A 19,965-nucleotide genomic window follows, 5' to 3' on the forward strand; every position below is an offset into this window, starting at 1 on the left:
TGGCGCAGCGGGGGCACGCAAGTTTGTAAAAGGACAATTTCACGCCTTCCTTTGGATTTTTCCGAAGCACTGACGTGCAGTGATTCGTTAACAGGTGTACAGGAGGTCCCTCCTCATTGAACGCACGAGTCGATGCGTTCCTGAAGAGTGCCGCGTCCAGCGGAAAACACGGCGAACGGAAGCGGTTTCGCCGTAAATAATGTAACGATAGAGTTGAACGGGATACGATGCGTTTACGCGCATGCAGTGAGATGACGGGACAGAAAACTGAGGCGACTGTATCATTCCACGAACTATATCGCACCACTAATTTGCGCAGCTCAAGAAAGTAGATCGGAATCGGCCACTCGGACACCACGTTGCAACGAGCGCATCCCGCGTGATAACGTCGCGCGATCCACGTTGTGACGGTGCGTGTTTTGCATTGTGCGAAAAGTGTTCCCCAAATGAAGGAACCGCGGGTTATAGCGAAAACGCGTTACCGTGTGAACACCTCCACGCGTTCAGCAAGGACTTTTCTCATTGCGATGATGACTAAAGGCACTCGCGCGAAACCGCTTCCGTTAATGAACAATATGAACTGGACTCCCATGGTAAACTGGACTCCAATTGTAAACTGGACACCCATGGGGGGTGGGGATTGCGAATGTAACATCACAAAAGGTATCATCGTTTCCTGTGACGTTTTTTCGGATTGTCCAAAATTTAATTTTTTTGTCCAGGCCCAATTTTTGTACTTTTCAGATGAATGATAAAATCAATTATTTCATAGAATTTCCTCAAAATAAATGTAAGTTTCGGTGCACTTGAATAAAGGTTGCCTTTTTCTGTGCCATTTTTAGAATTCGTAATGTCAGGAAGACGTACCGGCTGAAAGGAACGGATGTCATGGCTTTGAGAGGTGCGTTTTTCCCTCCTCGGTTTGCGCTGGGCGACCGCTGCGCTGTTGGATCGTTCGTGGGCGCACAATCATTGTGGGCGATGTTTAGCGGTGGTACGGATGAGTTTGTGTAAATCTTAGGTTTGTAAGATTCATTCGAGGTGGACCGCTCTTGTCTCTGCGGCATTTGACGAAAGACCCACCTTTGTCAACGACGCAATTTATAATTTTTAAATCTGATCCGTACAAACCATGATAGATGCTGATACCTGATGCACAAATGGAAAATGTATAACTCCCCCAGGCTGTACAACGTATAACGACACAATGCCCCATCCACAAATATGAAGGAGACATCGCGGCGATAAACTCCGCTGCTCCTGATGCGGTTGTCTGGCTTGACCACCTAAATGTTTAATTGTAGTTGTGAATTTGCATCTACATCGGCCATACGATAGAAGAAGGAGATTTGACGGTGAATCCATTCGGAAATTTCGCAGAGCGGCACCGGCGCGTGTGTTCCAAGAATGGCTACGCAAAGATACATCCTCAGTGATTTTTTCCAAGAATGGATTGCCGGTGGATTGCCAGTGCAGTGTGACAACGGGTCTGCCGCAGCAGCGTGGGTCGATCGGGAGACCCGGAGGGGTAATGTTGGTGTTGGGACATCGGTTCCTCCCGCAGGCCTCTCCCTGAACATTTACGAGGGCCAGATCACGGCCCTGCTGGGCCACAATGGAGCCGGCAAAACAACGCTCATCAACATCCTCACCGGGCTCATCACCCCCTCCGCCGGTGCCACGCACACGCGCGCACACACACAACACCAGATACGAAGAGCCCCCGAATAGCCCTTAACAGACTGTTAGCGAACCAGCACCTCTGATGAGCACGGTTGGCTACGTACGGTGCAGATAAGTTCAACATACATACACCTTTAAGGGCGACACGGCACACGAAGGGGTGGGTGGCCAGCACCACGCCCGGCCGCCTTTGTCTACTGAATGCAGATGGTTACACACCGCACAGGGTACTCATTTGAGGCTGAGTCGACATAGAGGAAGCCCAGGACAACTTCGAATGTTATCTGTCGTGAGCGGGAATCCAACTCGAGTCGCTGGGCTCCTAGCGCGGTGTGCTAATTTAACTCGGGTCACCGGGTTCGTCGCGCAGTGTGCGAACCACTACGCGACCATTCTCCACTTACACACAGACGCACGCACATGCACACACGGGCGCACTGTGTTCAGTAGCACAACAGTTTCTCTTTACACTTGGCAACTCAAGTTGAAAGTGTTGATGCATTAGCTCTGTCCATTCGTCTATCCATCTGTAGCCTGTAAAAGGTTATCCAGTAGAAAACAAACGGTAGTGTACTAAAAGGTGTTTGGTTGATCTTCGAGACTTGCCTCCGTGAAAACCGCCAGCATTGATCAATCATTTATTGAGAACTTTTTTGAGCCGGCTAGTCAGGATTGGGAAAAACCAGCCCACTTTACACCCAGGCAAATGGAGAGCACAGACTGTTACTAACCTTTAATTAAAATCAACATATTTAAGAATCATAATTAAGAAACAAACAACATGTACTATAAAAAAAATGCTAAATACATTGACCTCACGGGCCGAAGCGATGGTGTCGCACGCCATGATTGTATAATTTTTACGAGCACTATCATGCTTCCCCGTTATCATAATACCAGTAAAACCTTGGATTGCGAGCATAATTCGTTCTGGAAACGTGTTTGTAATCCAAAGCAGTCGTATATCAAAGTACTCGTATATCAGTTGTGATCACGTGACGCTCGGCAGACAAAGCGTATATACGTTCTACTCGTATTGCAAGACCCTCGCTCGTTTATCAAATTAATATTTATTAAAACATTTTGCTCGTCTTGCAAAACTCGCAGACCAAGTTACTCGCAATCCAAGGTTTTACTGTAAATCAAATATTTGTCTTTTGACGGAGATCCCTTTATGCCGGGCCGGGAGGGGGGTGGACGGGGGGGGGGGGGTGGCGGGGGGGGTCTCAGAAGCACTTTCTGAGCTATAAACACAACCCCCACATCTCGCAGACAGAGACTCGGGCTGCTGTCACGGCGGTGGCGGTGACCGCGACGTCGTGACGGCGATGGTGCCGTCGTCTACACCCCCACCCTCCCGCAGGCTCGGTGACAATCTTCGGGCTGCGGGTGGACGATCGGGACGAGCTGTCCGCGTTGCGCACCAGCTGCGGGTTCTGCCCGCAGGGCGACATCCTCTTCTCGGGGCTGACGGCGCGGGAGCAGCTGCGCGTGTTCGCGCTCCTCAAGCCGTCCGTGGCGGCCGCGGAGACAGAGGCGGAGGCTCGTGATGACCGCGCGCGCGTTCGCTCGCTCGCTCATTCACCTTCCCACCTAGTCGCCGACTCATTTACCCACTCGGCCACATCACCCACCCACTCATCCACCCACGCACTCAACTCACTCACTGACTCACGTACTCGGCCACCCAGCCGATCCCTCGCTCGCTCGCGCTCATTCACCCCGTCCCTCCGATTAGCACGGTTGGCCAAGTACGGCGCGAAAGAGGTTCAACTTACATACCTACACCCGCTTGCACACCCATCCACCTAGTCACCGACTGATTCGCTCACTCAGCCACACACCCACCCACTCATCAACCCACTCAGCTCACTTGCTCACCGAATCACATACTCAGCCACCCAGCCAATCACTCGCTCGCTCACCAACCCACCCACTCGCCTACCCGTTACAATTTGTATCATTATCGTTGTCTTACTATCCTTTCTACCAATCATCATCACCACCACTGCTATCCTCATTGTGATTTCCATCACTATTGTAATCACCAGCACTATCATAATGACATCATCTCTCCTCTCCATCACTCTGCGTGAGTCGATGTGGTAATGGGAGGAATGCTGGCACAGTGGGTAGCACATTCCGAACACAGCGACCGGAGTTCGATTTCCCGACCACGACAAATATCCGTGTCGAGCCATGTGTGAACCGGTCTCTGGGCCAGATGCTGGCCTCGCCACTCCCTCTTGCCCCATGCTGGCTTTAATAGGTGCTTGCTAAACGGCACTTGCCCCAACAGTCCGTAAAAGTATAATTGTGCGTGCGCGCGTGTCTTAATTGTGCGTGCATGTGTTTGATTTGGTTGTCTTCGCCCCACGCAGGTGTCTCGCGTTCTCTCGGCCACCGGCCTGGAGAAAGCGGCTGACAAACAGGTGCAGGATCTGAGCGGGGGCCAAAAGAGAAAGCTCTCCCTGGCGGCCGCCCTTCTGGGCAAGCCCAGGGTGCGTGACCCATGCATCATGTGCGTCCCACACATCATGCGTGTCCCCGTATTGCTCTGCGTGTTCCCGTGAGCGCTCTGTGCGCTTACGGGAGGATCTTTGGAGGCTCGTGAAGGACGCTACCGGGAAGTTGGGAGGCAGTCGCCCAATCAGCAGCAGAGGACGGAGGAGCGACGCTCGCAACAACGAGCAGAGCATCTGAAGGCTAATATACAGCATGTTGGCACAGCGGAGAGCACAGGTCATCTTAGTCAACACCTGGGTCTGACCCGTGACCTGCCAGCGAGCATTCAACACTTAATTGGGCCTCAAGCGCTATGGTGACATCAACGTCACTTGGTGACGAATAGCGAACTGCTGTGGTCATGTGCGTGTGTGCACGCGGCGCGTGCGTGTTCACCTTTGCGTGCGCGTTGACCTGTGGCGTGCGTGTTCACCTGTGCTAGCGCCGTTCACCTGCGCTTGCTCTCATGCTTCAGTTGTTGATCCTGGACGAGCCGACGTCCGGCATGGACCCCGTGTCGCGTCGCCGCGTGTGGAGTCTGCTGCTGGGAGGGAAGCGAGAGTGCGTCACGCTGCTCAGCACGCACTCCATGGAAGAGGCCGACGCACTCGCCGGTGCGTGCGTGCGTGCGCGCGTGTGTGTGCGTGCATGAGACTGTTTGTGTGTTTGTGTATGTGCGGTGGCGGAGCAGTTGTGTAGCGGTTAGCGCACAACGCCACTGGGGAGACAGGCCGTCGGGCGTGGTGCTGGCCATCCCCACCCCCTTGTGTACTGTTCCAGCCTTTTTAGGTGCCACTTGCTAAAAGCGCCTGCCCCAACGGTCTGTTTAGGCTATACGGGGGATCTTTTTCTTTGGTGGCACAGTGGCTGGAGCGCTCGGCGCTACGAACTCGGCGACGCAAGTTCAATTCCGGCACGCGGCCAACATTGATGACAAAAATCTGAATCGCTCATGGGCCTGCCGTTGGTTGACTCAGCTTCAAACATGTACCCGGTGCAATGTGTAAACATCGCCACTGGGGAGACAAAGGCGGCCAGGGAGGGGAGGGTATAGTCGTGATGGTTCTTGTGCCGTGCCGACCTTCTTAGGTGTTACTCGCTAACAGCACGTGCTCCCACAGTCTGCTAAAGCTTTACGGTGGATCTTTGTGCGTGTGTGCAATGGTGGTGGCCGGACTTGCTGCCAAGTCGGGCTCTGTAAAAGTGAAATTCATCGCAAAAGCGCCGATAACACTTTAAAATAATCTGAGACGTTCCCCATTCCGACTTTAGTTTCCTTTTTTTTTATTTTGAAAGTCTATGAACAGCTTTGTGTTTGTCTGTGCGTGCGTGCTCTTCCTCAACGCTCTCCGCGCGCGTGCACGCCCCTCCCCGTGTTCCGTGTCGCGCCGCAGACTGGAAAGCCGTTCTGTCTCAAGGCCGTCTCAAGTGCGCGGGCTCCTCGCTCTTCCTCAAAACCAAGTTCGGAGTCGGTTACCGTCTCACGTACGCACTGCGGGCGCATCCCACAGTCTCGGGAGATGACACCCATTGGTGCCGGTTGCCTCGCTCCCAAGCTGGTGCCAAGCTCCTCCGATCACAGCCAGATTACGAGTCACCCGGGGCCAGGCTCTGCCGCGGTTTTAGCAATGGTTTTAGAATACATTTCCCGCTCAAACGAGCACTTGAGGCCGTGCTCATCTCCTGCTTCACAGCCCCCGATTCAGGTGGTTCGTGGGTACTCCACGTTCCTGTGGCGCGAGTCTGTCCATCCATTGGACAGCCACTGCAGTAATTGATTACCGATAATTATCGATTCGGTCACTCAACCGATCAGACGAAACGAAAGCAAAGTTGGAAACAAGCAAACCTCTTGAATTTTGATTTAAAGCTTTCGTGACTGCAGGGATTCATTTTCTTGGTTCTTTCGGTAAAGTCACGTAGAAGGGAAACAATAAAATTATAAAAATATAAAACAATAAAATTCTCACGACGTTTCGACTGCAACACAAGCAATCATATAGTACTGGAGTTCTGACAGTACACCTGATGATGATTGCTTGTGTTGCAGTCGAAACGTCGTGAGAATTTTATTGTTTTATATTTTTATTATTTTATTGTTTCCCTTCTACGTGACTTTACCGAAAGAAGCAAGAATATAAACAAACCTCTGTTCCCTTTTGTGCCGCTGGATTGGCTGGGGGCTCGGTGACATCATCGCCATCGTCAGCCAGCTGCTGAATAAATGGGGCGCTGAGCTTCCCGCCCCTTAAAGTTATGGTGGAATTTCCGCCGCTGGGTCAGGACTGCTATCGGAGATTTATCTGGGGTAATTGGGAGGATGGGGTGGCCCACACAAAACACACACACACCCGACGTAGTTAATTGGGGCCCCTGGCAGCGTGTTTATTGTTCACCTACGTAGAGCGCATCTGTGTGTGTGAAGATTGGTTCGTAGAGTAATCGATTCGCTTGCCAACCACTTTAGCGGTCACCTGGGCACCGAGTCGCTGACCCTCGATGAGTGAGAAGCAGAATGCGTAATTGTAATTTTTTTTATTTTTTCGTAAGCACGGGTAACACATGCGGCCTGGCGTGGCACTTGCTGAACCATTCCCCTCAATTGGCATGCCGGCCTTAAAACGTGCTCGCTAACGGCATCGCTTATTGGCGAATGGCGGTTGTTATTATTGTGTACGCACGTATGAGTATGTGCTCTTGTGTTAGTATGCATATTTAAAGGAGCCCCGGTAATTGGGGGAGTGGTAGCGCAACGGTTGGCGCACTGCAGCACAAACCCGATGATCCGAGTTCGATTCCCGCTCACGGCTAATATCAGCGACAAATAGCTGAACCGGTCCTGGGCCTCCTCGAGGTCGCATTGGGGAGCGATAAAGATGCTGACCACCCAGTTGCCTGTGGTGCCATCCTGCCATCCTTCACAGGCGCTGCTACTCGCGAACACCACTTTCCCCAACATCCTATTAAAGGCTATCCGTTGGGGGCGGGGTGGGTGTTGCGGGGGGGGGGCTTATTTACTTTTGTTGTTGTTGCTGCTGCTGTTGCATGTAGGATGTGCGTGGGCGAGGAGTGCAACCCCGAGGAGGTCACAGCGCTGGTGTCGTCCCACGTGCCGTCCGCACGCCTCGCACGGAGATTCGGCGCTGAACTCGCCTACACGCTGCCCTTCAACGACGTGCGCAGCTTCACTGGTACTCCTCACCCCCCCTCCACCGACTATTTGCAGGAGGGTCCTGCTAATTGTAGGGGGGGGGGCGTCGATCTCTGTGTTTTTTCTATATCTAAATAAGTTATAATCGCTCCATCTCTGTCCGTAGACGCACTTTGGGATGCGTTCCATTCCTTGGCTGACTCGAGATGTTAGCTACCTCGCCTGGTACAGTGAGGGAAAAAAAGTATTTGATCCCCTGCTGATATTGTACGTTTACCCACTGACAAAGAAATGATCAGTCTATAATTTTAATGGTAGGTTTATTTGAACAGTGAGAGACAGACACAACAAAAACATCCAGAAAAACGCATGTCAAAAATGTTATAAATTGATTTGCATTTTAATGAGGGAAATAAGTATTTGACCCTTCTGCAAAACATGACTTAGTACTTGGTGGCAAAACCCTTGTTGGCAATCACAGAGGTCAGACGTTTCTTGTAGTTGGCCACCAGGTTTGCACACATCTCAGGAGGGATTTTGTCCCACTCCTCTTTGCAGATCTTCTCCAAGTCATTAAGGTTTCGAGGCTGACGTTTGGAAACTCGAACCTTCAGCTCCCTCCACAGATTTTCTGTGGGATTAAGGTCTGGAGACTGGCTAGGCCACTCCAGGACCTTAATGTGCTTCTTCTTGAGCCACTCCTTTGTTGCCTTGGCCGTGTGTTTTGGGTCATTGTCATGCTGGAATACCCATCCACGACCCATTTTCAATGCCCTGGCTAAGGGAAGGAGGTTCTCACCCAAGATTTGACGGTACATGGCCCCGTCCATCGTCCCTTTGTTGCGGTGAAGTTGTCCTGTCCCCTTAGCAGAAAAACACCCCTAAAGCATAATGTTTCCACCTCCATGTTTGACGGTGGGGATGGTGTTCTTGGGGTCATAGGCAGCATTCCTACTCCTCCAAACACGGCGAGTTGAGTTGATGCCAAAGAGCTCCATTTTGGTCTCATCTGACCACAACACTTTAACCCAGTTGTCCTCTGAATCATTCAGATGTTCATTGGCAAACTTCAGACGGGCATGTATATGTGCTTTCTTGAGCAGGGGGACCTTGCGGGCGCTGCAGGATTTCAGTCCTTCATGGCGTAGTGTGTTACCAATTGTTTTCTTGGTGACTATGGTCCCAGCTGCCTTGAGATCATTGACAAGATCCTCCCGTGTAGTTCTGGGCTGATTCCTCACCGTTCTCATGATCATTGCAACTCCACGAGGTGAGATCTTGGATGGAGCCCCAGGCCGGGGGAGATTGACAGTTCTTTTGTGTTTCTTCCATTTGCGAATAATCGCACCAACTGTCGTCACCTTCTCGCCAAGCTGCTTGGCAATGGTCTTGTAGCCCATTCCAGCCTTGTGTAGGTCTACAATCTTGTCCCTGACATCCTTGGAGAGCTCTTTGGTCTTGGCCATGGTGGAGAGTTTGGAATCTGATTGATTGATTGTTTCTGTGGACAGGTGTCTTTTATACAGGTAACGAGCTGAGATTAGGAGCACACTCTTAAAGGGAGTGCTCCTAATCTCACACTCTTAAAGGAAGTGCTCCTAATCTCAGCTTGTTACCTGTATAAAAGACACCTGGGAGCCAGAAATCTTTGTGGTTGAGAGGGGGTCAAATACTTATTTCCCTCATTAAAATGCAAATCAATTTATAACATTTTCGACATGCGTTTTTCTGGACTTTTTTGTTATTATTCTGTCTCTCACTGTTCAAATAAACCTACCATTAAAATTATAGACTGATAATTTCTTTATCAGTGGGCAAACGTACAAAATCAGCAGGGGATCAAACACCTTTTTCCCTCACTGTATGTGGGAAGTCGTGGGTTTTGATCCAAACTCTTATGCCTATATATTGGGTGAAATTGTGAACAATAGCCATATCAGACATTAGTACATCTAATCGGCATAATCATTCGTTCACTGCAGCTCAAAGACTCAGTCCTACAAGGCATGTGGTGCTTGGCTTTGTTTCATGTATCAATTGAGAGTAGGGTTTAAGGGTTGCTGGCCCTCGACCCCAGGCACGCTTGAGCTATACATGACCTCATCTGAAAGCGTCCGAAGACTCAGAAATGATCGTGCTCAGGCATGAGCTACTCGGTCAAGGGTGGGGTGACGAGCGTTTTTGTTATACGCCCGCTACCCCAGGTAGCGTGGATTTTCTACGGGTCCTCTGTTTTTTTTCCCTCAAACGTTTAGAAACATGCGTTTAGACTATTTTGGCTGCTATAAATTTCCACATAATGATAAGCCACTTCGTTGAGCTATCATTTGTGACCAGGTCGCTTCTGAAAAAGAGCTATACAGCTCAGTGTGGGCCCTTACCTGGTAACGTTTTTGTTTTTTACACGGTGACGATTGTCCCGGCGTGAGTGTCGAACGTCCTAACAGGCAAGAGGGAGTCCGTCCCTTGGAGAACATCAAACCGTGCCTTAAAAGGCCAAAAAAATGTGTAGAGAAGGTGACGTTTGTGACAGTGGCCCTCAATGGCCACGTAAATTATTCGTTGATTTATGTACTGTGAAGCAGATGGGCCATTCCTAGACACTTCGCCCGATTTATATTTGTTTTCCGGTGTAAGGCAGTGTTATTGACGGAATGTTAGTTTGTTGTCAATTGTGCTTGTGCACCATCGCTGCCATCGCAGCAGCAACAACATCACAGAATTATTTGTCATGTACCACTTCATTTAGACAACTTTGTACTCGCTCATATGGTGTATGTGCATGTTTATAAGTGGGGAACGGTCGTGTCGCAGTTTGCACGCTGCGCTACGAACCCGACTTCAAGAGTACGATTCCCGCTCACGGCCAACACCATTGATGATTATTTAAACTGATCCTGTGCCTCCCCTAAGTCGACTCAAATAAATACCTGGTGCATGGTGCTCAGTGTGTAAATATCAGCCCTGGTGAGACAAAGGCGGACAGGCATGGTGCTGGCCATCCACCCCCTCGTGTGCTCGGCCAGCCTTCATAGGTGCTACTCGTGAACAGCACATGCCCCCAACGGTCTTTTAAAAGCTATACTACGGATCTTTGCACGTGTATACGAATGTGTTAATTTGTAGATGTGTGTGTGTGTGCACGTGAAGGTCTATTCTCCGTGCTGGACACGCGTACCGATCTGTGCGTGCACAGCTACGGCGTCTCCATGACGACCCTGGAGGAGGTGTTCCTCCGACTGTGGGAGGAGTCCGAGATGGAGCAGCCAGTCCTGACAGGTGCCTGCAAGGACGGGAGGGTGTGGGGGAGATGCCGTGTGGGCCCCTATGGCCTACGCAGGCTGTTGGGGAAAGTGCTGTTAGCGAGCGCCTATTCAGGCGGCTGGCACGGCGCACAAGCGCGTGGTGTGGACGGCACCACGTGCAGCCACTAAACAGCACATGCCCCAACAGTATGTTAATAGCTACATGGGCCTATACACAGAGGCACACAATCCAAAGGTAAATACCCGGTCTCACTTGCACTGTCTCACCTACCTTCGCAAGTGAGACAGTGCAATGGGTTTTGGGGTATTTGCCTTTGGAGACGCAACAAGAGGTCTCAGTGGGGCGTGCAGGTGGTGCATCTGCCAGTTTATCTCAGTTAACCCGTAGGACCTGGGTCTGTCCCGTGACCTCCAGCCAGCGAGCCTTTGGCACTTTACGTGGCGCAAGCGCTGCGGTGAGATCGCCATCACTTGGTGGGGAATGGCGGCTGTTGTTTTGTGTTTTTCAGTTTCTTTTATATATTTTTTATTTCACCTCGATAAGAACTGGTGCTGGCCCACCCACCCCAGCTTGTGCCATGCCGGGCTTCATAGGTGCTCGCTAACAGCACTTGCCACAACATTCTGTTCAGGGTATTGGGGGGGGGGGGGTGGGATCTTTGTCTTTGTGCAAGAAGTTTTGTTCACTCCGCGCATCCCTCTCAGATTACAGCGTGTTTGCTGACGCGGAGACCGCCGGCAACGGCCAGGGGGCAAGGGGGGACGTCGCCGACGGAGACGGCAACGCGTCGGCCTCGGAAGACGATTCAACGTCCGACCTGGGCAGCCTGCACCTCCTGACCTATGATCCCGGCAATGGCGAGGCACCGCGACCCGGCCCTCTGACCGGCTGGGCGCTGTGGTGTCAGCAGCTGCGTGTCGTGGCGTGGCTGCGCATCATCAGCTACCTGCGCGAGTACTCCTCGCTCGTCTACCTGTGAGCGCCGTCCGCTACCCTCGGGGGAGCCGAGAGAAGGGAACGCGGGGCCCTGGTAGAGGGATGCGGAGCTAAGTGTGACGTGTGGCGATAGGGTCAGGGGTCGTCAACCTGCGGCTCCGGAGCCGCACGCGGCTCTCTGAGGGCTGCTTCGTGATGTTAATAATGTGCATTGTGGCTTTTAAAAATATTGAGTTTTTACAGAATTCAAACAAAACATTGCTCTTATTTTGGTTGCCGACCGCTGAGATGGGGTCACAGTTAGGAGCATGGTCAGGGATGGTGCCAGTGTCTGGCTGGCCTGTTTGGTAGCGTCGGGGGTTGGGGCTGTAAGCTGTGTGGATAGTTTGTGAGTGCCATGGTTAAAGTTACACATGGCTGGCTGGTTAAGAATGGGGTAAGGGTATTGCTGGGAGTGGGTTGGCTAATTTGCTAGTATTTGGGCTACCGTTAGGAGTAGGTAGGATTAGGAGCTTGTCGGATAGTTACGGTTGGGGTCTGGGTAGGTTGGCCATATTATAGTTTACTTACGGTTGGGACTAGGATCAGGGTCATCGGTTGACCATCGGTCCGCTGTCTTTTCGCGCAGCGTGGTTACGCCCGCCATCTTCATCGGCTTTGCGATCTGGTTGGCCTGGTTGGGCGACCGCATGGATGCCCACCAGCCGGCGGCGTTGAAGCTGTGGCCTGGCCTGTACCTCCTGGGCACGAAGGGTGGCGCGGAGACAGGCGCCCACACGCGTCTCCTCGTGCTAACTTCCGCAGGTTGGTTTCCGTCTGCCGCTGTTTACCCGCGTTGCGACGCCGCCACCGACGGCGTCATGCGGTTGGCTTGAGCGCCGGGTCAGGGGATGAGATGGGAGCTGGGAGGGCCCCGTCCAATTTTCCCCAACTTCGCCGTCTATGGGTCTCTTTAAAAACTCATTGGTGACCGGGCTGAGACCATCAACTCTCTGCTGCACTTGAGAACCCGTTTTTACCGCAAACTCGGTCTATGCGAGTTGGTGCCCAGGTGACCGCTAGCTCATCGGCAAGCGTACCGATTACGATCCAACAAAGACACAGATGCATTCTTCGCATTCACCCCGTTCTGCGTAGGTGAACAATAAACACGCTGCCAGAGCCCAATTCACAACGTTTATCATTATCCGTGCGTGTGTTCTTTGTGTGAGCCACCCCATCCTCACAATTACCCCAAGATAAATGACTGTATCCCCGATCGCTGTCTTTTATGCAACTCTATGGGTCTCTATGCGAGTCTATGAGGTTCTATGTGAGTCTATGGGTCTCTGTGCGAGTCACTGGTGACCAGGCTGAGATCATCAAATCATTACACTTGACAATGCAGTTTAATCGCAACAAGGTCTATGTGAGTCTGTGGGTCTCTGTGCGAGTCACTGGTGACCAGGCTGAGACTCTCGACTCAAAAATAGAGAACCCAATTTAATCACGGGCGGCTGAAATTCAGACACCAACCTCGATGACCTCTTGACCTTGACCCTCCGACACAGAGAACGGGTTGAGCGAGGCGACCATTGGCTCCCTGCAGAGTCTGGAGGTGCAGTTGGATCTGAGTCCCGGGTCTCATTCCCACAACCTCGCCCTCAACCTCACACAACAAGGACCACAGGTGGGACTCCAGGTTTTGCACCGGATTTGTAGCAGGGTGCCGTGACGTGACTGAACTATGATATACCCTATGCAGTTACCTGGTGTCCGTTTGTAAACATCAGGGACTGGGGAGACAAAGGTGGCTGGGTGTGGTGCTGGCCACACCAACCCCTCGTGCGCTGTTCCGGCCTTCATAGACGAGTGTGCCCGTGCACCTGGCCTGGCACAGGTGCCGTGGTGACGTCACCGACACTTTGTGGCGAATGGCGGGTATTTGATTATTGGATTGTACATGTAGCGGTAGAGAGCACGGCTGTTGTATCTGCCAGTCATCGCAGTCAACCCATGGCACCTGGGTCTGTCCCGTGACCTGCCGCCGAGCCTTCGACATTTCACGTGGCTTCGAAGTGCACCTAGCCTGGCACCAATCTCTGTGGTAAACAACGCCGCAGCATTGTGACTAGTCGTGGTTGTTGTTGTTGTTGTTGTATCCATATGTGTACACGTTTGTGTCTGTGTGATTGTGCAGGGTGTAACTGGCCAATACAACAGCACTGCCCTGCACTCCCTGCCAGTGCTCGTCAACCTCCTCAGCAACTGGGTTCTGCACAGCCTCAATGGCACTGGGGTCATCACAACGTGGAGCCAGCCCCTGCCTCGGGTAACCACCGCCAGCACACACCTCTGCGTGCGTGCGTGTGTTTGCCTGTAGGTGTGTATCTGTGTGTGAGGAGCGGTAGTGCAGCGGTTAGCGCACTGCGCTCGAGATAGATTCCCACTCACGACTAACACCAGTGACAATGATCTGAATCGGTCCTGGGCCTCTCCTAGGTCGACTCAGCCTCAAATGAGTACCTGGTGCGATGTGTCAACATTGCCAATAGGGAGACAAATGCGGCCGGGCGTGGTGCTGGCCGCTCACCCCCTCATGTGCCGTGCTGGCCTTCTCATAGGTGCTCTCTAACAGCACTTGCCCAAACAGTCTGTTGAGGCTATCTGCTTTGTCTTTGTGTGTGGTGAGCAGTAGTGTAGCGGTTAGCACGCTGCGCTACAATGCGTAAGCATCAGCAATGGGGAGGCGGCCGGGTGAGGATTCCGGCCACACCACCCACTCGAGGGCCACCGTGTGCCGGCCTTAATAGTTGCTCACTTACAGCGCCTGCTCTTTGTTTACTAGATGAACAGCTCGGGTTTCACCGACGCCACGCTGGTGCCGTTAGCCATGTTCATCGGCCTCGGGGCCAACTGGCTTCCCTGCTACTTCATTTTCGACATCGTTCGCGACCGAGAAGTAAGACGTCGACAATTTCAGATTGTTGTGGTGCGAACCGTTGTGGTGCGAATTGTTGTGGCGATCGGTTGTTGGGCATCGTGTTGTGAGGATGAGGAGCCCATTTGGAACTCAAGCAGGGAGACTGCACGAGCATGAATTACAATTTGAACATTGTGTGTGGAGGTTCATCTCTGCGTTCTCCAGTTTCCTCCGACAACCAAGCAAAACCACTCCTTATTTAAAAATGAATTGGCAAGGCAAAACATCCGTGTAGTGCCGTGACTTTAGAGACTCGGCGAGACTTTTCTGGATAGTTGAAATAAATGGGGCGTTAAATATTTTACTTATTTTATTTATCCCAGCCTTATTTTTCACAAATAAAAAAAATGTAATCCTTTTATCTAGGAAAATCACAAAAGACTCTTTTTCAGGAGGGTCCCGGCTCATTGAGATGTTTGGTTAATTCCACGAATGACTGTGTTTGGCTTGGCGTGGTGGAAAACCAGAGAACCCAGATAACTCCCCCCCCCCCCCCATGCATGCGAGGGAGTAATACTCGAAGGGTCCTCACCCATGGGTTCACGAACCTACTTGCTGCACTGCCACATCCTGGCCACGTCACAACCTAGCAGGCTAAGGATATTCATTCAAAACTCCGCACACATCGATTCCAGAATCCTTCGCTGTACGGCACCGGCATCTCCATCCTCCTCTCGTTTATACACGGGGGTTGTGTTCTTCAAAAACGGCACAGAACTCAAAATCGCATAAATTTAATGTCATTTTCCCATTCGAAATTGGAAATAGTTTGGGTTCGGGAGAACACGCTATCGAACCTCATTCTTACGTCTACATAGTTCACTAGTTGGAGTACATATTATATTTACAACACTACCATACATGTATGAAAGATAGTAACAGCCTCTTTAAAGAAAGAAAAACACATTTTTAACACATAGTGAGATGCTTACCAGATGTATTGGTAGGCAAATGTGTGCACAAGCCAAATTTCACGTGGACTAGATTTTCAAAGTGCTACGCAAGAAGGAGATGCTGATGCTGCCCGCGCTTTGTGGTTGTCGGAATGCACCCGCTGAAGTTTGCTGCCTGACTGACGATTAGCTCGCAACGCATTCCGTACACCCTGGCCAACATGCTGGAGTGCATTATTTCAATTACAGTGCGCGCATAACAAAAATAAGTGTAAGTTCATCTTACTTGCTGCTTCAAAATCGCGTTACATAAACGCGTAAAACGCGAGGCAACTACCACCAACACAAGAATACAAAACCCCTTCGTTTCGGCTTGATCAGGTCTCGTCAGCAACGTGCGTCCCACTGATGTAACGCAGAGCTTGCGTTCGTGTGCGTGCAGCTGCAGGCGCGCTCGCTCATGCGCATCAGCGGACTGGCGCCCTCGGCCTACTGGCTGGGCCTGGCCTCCGTGGACCTCGCCTCCTACAGCCTCCTGCTGCTGGCGCTGCTGGCGACGGCGTTTGGCATCGGCGTGGGGTCGCTCACTCAGCCCGGCGCCGCCCTCGCGCTGGTGCGTCGTGCTACCAGTCGTGCCGGTGGTGATGGCGGTGGTGGCGCTGGTGGTGCCGCAGGTGGCGGCGGTGGCGGTCGTGGTGGTGTGGGTCAGCAGCGGGATCTTATAGTCCACTCAATACCTGACTGGTAGCCAGTGTAAAGACAAGAGAGCAGGTGTGATGTGCTCGTAAGGACTCTAGCAGCTGCATTGTGAACGAACTGGAGTCCAATTAGGGCTGCAGTGTTACTGGTGAATGTGTCGAGTTGTTGTTTGTACGTTGTGCGTCGCTGCTAAATCAGCAGGAGCATCACCGGGTGACGTGTGTCGCGTGCAGATCATCTGCCTGGTGGGCTCTGCCCCAGCCACTTTGCTCTTCACCTACGTCTGCTCCTTCCTCTTCTCCAAGATGGAGAGTGTGCAGACCGCATGGCCCCTCATCGCCATGCTGGTAGGGCCCCCCCACCACCCCCGCACTGTTTGTGGCTGGTGTGCACTTGTGCCATCTTAACGACTGCCGCACACCCATGCACACACTCGTCACGCACTTGCCACACTCGTCACACACTTGCCGCACACGTCACACACTCATCACACACCTGCCAAACACGACACACCTGCCACACTCGTCACACGCTTGCCGCACACATCACGCACTTATCACACACCTGGGGCACTCATCACACGCCTGCCACGCTCATCACACACCTGCCACACTCATCACACACCTGCCACACTCATCACACACCTGCCACACTCATCACACACCTGCCACGCTCATCACACACCTGCCACGCTCATCACACACCTGCCACGCTCATCACACACCTGCCACACTCATCACACACCTGCCACACTCATCACACACCTGCCACGCTCATCACACACCTGCCACGCTCATCACACACCTGCCACACTCATCGCACACCTACCACACTCATCACACACCTACCACACTCATCACACACCTGCCACACTCATCACACACCTGCCACGCTCATCACACACCTGCCACACTCATTACACACCTGCCACGCTCATCAAACACCTGCCACACTCATCACACACCTGCCACTCATATCGCACACCTGCCACACATATCGCACACCTGCCACACTCATCGCACACCTGCCACGCTCATCGCACACCTGCCACACTCATCGCACACCTGCCACACTCATTACACACCTGCCACGCTCATCAAACACCTGCCACACTCATCGCACACCTGCCACACTCATCACACACCTGCCACGCTCATCAAACACCTGCCACTCATATCGCACACCTGCCACGCTCATCAAACACCTGCCACACTCATATCGCACACCTGCCACGCTCATCAAACACCTGCCACACTCATCACACACCTGCCACGCTCATCAAACACCTGCCACTCATATCGCACACCTGCCACGCTCATCAAACACCTGCCACACTCATATCGCACACCTGCCACGCTCATCAAACACCTGCCACACTCATCACACACGCTGATTTCCCGCAGTTGGCGCTGGCCCCGTACCTGGTGGTGACCCTGCTGGAGAGCGCCGGCGAGCTGTACGGCCTGGCCACCGCGCTGCACCACGTCTTCTCCCTCTGCGACCCCCTCTACGTCCTCATAGGCAACATCTACTACGTGCTCCAGGTGCGCCGCCGTGCACCCTTCGCTTCCTTCCTTCTGCCAGATCCCGCCATCGTTTGTATGTTTAACACGTAAGCTTTCGCGACCGGTCTTATCCATAATGAAGGTATTTTTTGGGGTTAGATCGCGTAAATATGAACGTGTCGTTAAAACCGCAACCACCCGACCCAGCCAATTATTTAGGTTTGGTTGTTAGCCAAAAGCCCCTGCTGCGAGGATGACCAGAGTTCACGTGATGGTTTGGAAATTCCACAGCTGCCCATCTTTTCAGAGCCTGCTCACGCAGTGTCACATCACCGCCACCCTCTAGCTCTTTATTACGTGGTTAATGTTCTTCAAAAGCAATCTTGCAGTCTCCCGATCTCCCATCAGAAGTAGGTCTTTCTCCTTGCGCGCGTGGTTCATGGTTCATCGAGGACTACTTTTGGAAGTCTCTCATCGTCGCCAGGTCTTGTTTACATGGCCAATACGTCTTTCAAGGACCGCGCTTTTCCAGTCTTGCCACCCGGAACATAACGTCTTTACGCACCCGGCACACCACGTCTGCTGTACCCCTCGCCGTGGCTGTGACTGTTACCCATGTTGCCCACCTAGCCTGGTCCGCCAGCGATGTAGAGGATGGTCGCCGTAGGCGCGACGGAACGTCGCGCGTGTACGTGCATGCGTGTACGTGCGTGCGCGTGTGTGTGTGCGACTCATCAGGTTTACTTGCGGGGCAAGCAGAGGGGAGCACAGCCCACTCTCTCCGACTACTTCGCCTGGGACTCCAACATCCCCATCACTTTGCTGGCGGTGAGGCCTCGCTCGGGTGGACGGGGGTGGGGGGTGGAGGGCAGGGGGAATATTTGTTCAGAGGACAAAACCCCCGAGGGATTCAAGAAAAACAAATCTACATGCACGCGGTTGCGTTATTGGCGAGCACCTATTATGATTATTACTACTGCAGAGGAAAGAGAGAGACTAAAACTAAACGATGATTTATTGATTATTTTACCGGATAAGGCCCACTGAGCTTTATCGCTTATTTTTCAGAAGCGACTTGGCCACAAATGATAGTTCAACAAAGCGGCTTATCACGTGGTAATTTAGTCCAGCCCAATGCTGTAAACGCATGTTCCTAAATGTGGAGGGCAAAGCCGGAGGACCTAGAGAGAAATCTACGCTACCAGGGAGAGAACACACAAACTCCAAATATACAGCAGGCGTCAGGGTCGGGATCGACCCCACGACCTCCTGTATACCAGGCGAGGTAGTTAACATCTCACCACGGCGGCACCCATTGCTTACTTTGTTTCATACTATCCTCCAGTATGCAGCATCTCACACGCATTGACCCTCCCGTGTCGCAGCGCACGCTTAACTTATTAACTTAAAGTAGATGAGCAGAACATTCACCTCCTTCCCTTACCTGCTGCTCCGCGTAAAAAAAAATGAACGTCCACTTCTTTTTACACATCCCATCGCACCTCCCCTCTGACCGCATCTGCCCCTCAATGTTCTTCCTTCCCCCATGCTGCCGCACTCAACCTTCGACCGTTTGACCTCCGCGCGTGTGCGTCTGTCCCCGCTTGGCGCTGCCCGCCGCAGCCGTACGCGATGGTGGGCGCATTGTGGCTGGCGCTCATGTTTCTTGAGAGGAGACCAATGGGGCACGGGGACGTTCACGACCCCGTCTTCTGGTGAGGAGCGGCGACGGGGGGTGTGGGGGGGTCTTAGTCTTGTGGGTGCTGGTGGATCTCGTGGCCAACATCAGTGAATATTATTTGAACTAATCCTGGGCCTCAGCGAGGTCGACTCAAATAAGTACCTGGTGCGGTGTGTAAACATCACCACTAGGGAGACAAAGGCGGCCAGGCGTGGTGCTGGCCACCCACACTCTCGTGTGCTATGCCAGCCTTCATAGGTGATCGCTAACAGCACTTGCCCCAACAATACAGGGGGTGTTTGTCATTGGTGTGTATCATGGGGGTGATAGTGGTGGTGGTGGTGGTGGTGTCTCTCGTATGTTGGTGATGGTGGTGGTTTTAGTGACGGTAAGTGGTGGTGCTGCTGGTGATGATGTCCTGCCGTAGGTCTGATGCTCCTCTGCCCAGTGTGTCCAATTTGTTTCTATTGTTTCACATCTGTCCCATGTATTTGTCCTGCACGTGTCCCACCGTTCTCTGTCATGCGTCCCGCTTACCAGGACACAAGGTTCACCCCCCGTGAACCTTGTGTCCTGCTCATGTCCTGCGCGCCCTGTGTGTGGCTGTTTTCTCACGTCGCTTCAATGTCTCGCGTGCCATGTGTGTTGTTATCATGGGCGATGGACCGTCATCGTCATAATCA

The 19,965-nt window shown here is 52.4% G+C and overlaps 1 protein-coding gene across 1 annotated transcript in view; it reads left to right on the forward strand.

Annotated features, from left to right (window-relative positions):
* The window catches only part of LOC116949516 (cholesterol transporter ABCA5), a 49,007-nt gene that overhangs the window by 9,630 nt on the left and 19,412 nt on the right, over window positions 1–19,965 (forward strand). The window contains exons 10-27 of the mRNA XM_032966899.2: window positions 843–901; window positions 1,565–1,675; window positions 3,047–3,225; window positions 4,065–4,184; window positions 4,664–4,802; window positions 5,583–5,673; window positions 7,240–7,379; window positions 10,490–10,618; window positions 11,311–11,581; window positions 12,171–12,346; window positions 13,093–13,211; window positions 13,722–13,853; window positions 14,370–14,483; window positions 15,840–16,010; window positions 16,330–16,443; window positions 17,500–17,640; window positions 18,340–18,429; window positions 19,225–19,316. Coding sequence (XP_032822790.1) covers window positions 843–901; window positions 1,565–1,675; window positions 3,047–3,225; window positions 4,065–4,184; window positions 4,664–4,802; window positions 5,583–5,673; window positions 7,240–7,379; window positions 10,490–10,618; window positions 11,311–11,581; window positions 12,171–12,346; window positions 13,093–13,211; window positions 13,722–13,853; window positions 14,370–14,483; window positions 15,840–16,010; window positions 16,330–16,443; window positions 17,500–17,640; window positions 18,340–18,429; window positions 19,225–19,316 — 2,388 coding nt within the window. The remainder of the gene's footprint in view (window positions 1–842; window positions 902–1,564; window positions 1,676–3,046; window positions 3,226–4,064; window positions 4,185–4,663; window positions 4,803–5,582; window positions 5,674–7,239; window positions 7,380–10,489; window positions 10,619–11,310; window positions 11,582–12,170; window positions 12,347–13,092; window positions 13,212–13,721; window positions 13,854–14,369; window positions 14,484–15,839; window positions 16,011–16,329; window positions 16,444–17,499; window positions 17,641–18,339; window positions 18,430–19,224; window positions 19,317–19,965) is intronic.

The sequence above is a fragment of the Petromyzon marinus genome, chromosome 37 (assembly GCF_048934315.1).
Source record: "Petromyzon marinus isolate PM22_M1 ecotype Great Lakes invasive population chromosome 37, UKy_Petmar_22M1.pri1.0, whole genome shotgun sequence".
Classification (NCBI taxonomy): Eukaryota; Metazoa; Chordata; class Hyperoartia; order Petromyzontiformes; family Petromyzontidae; genus Petromyzon; species Petromyzon marinus.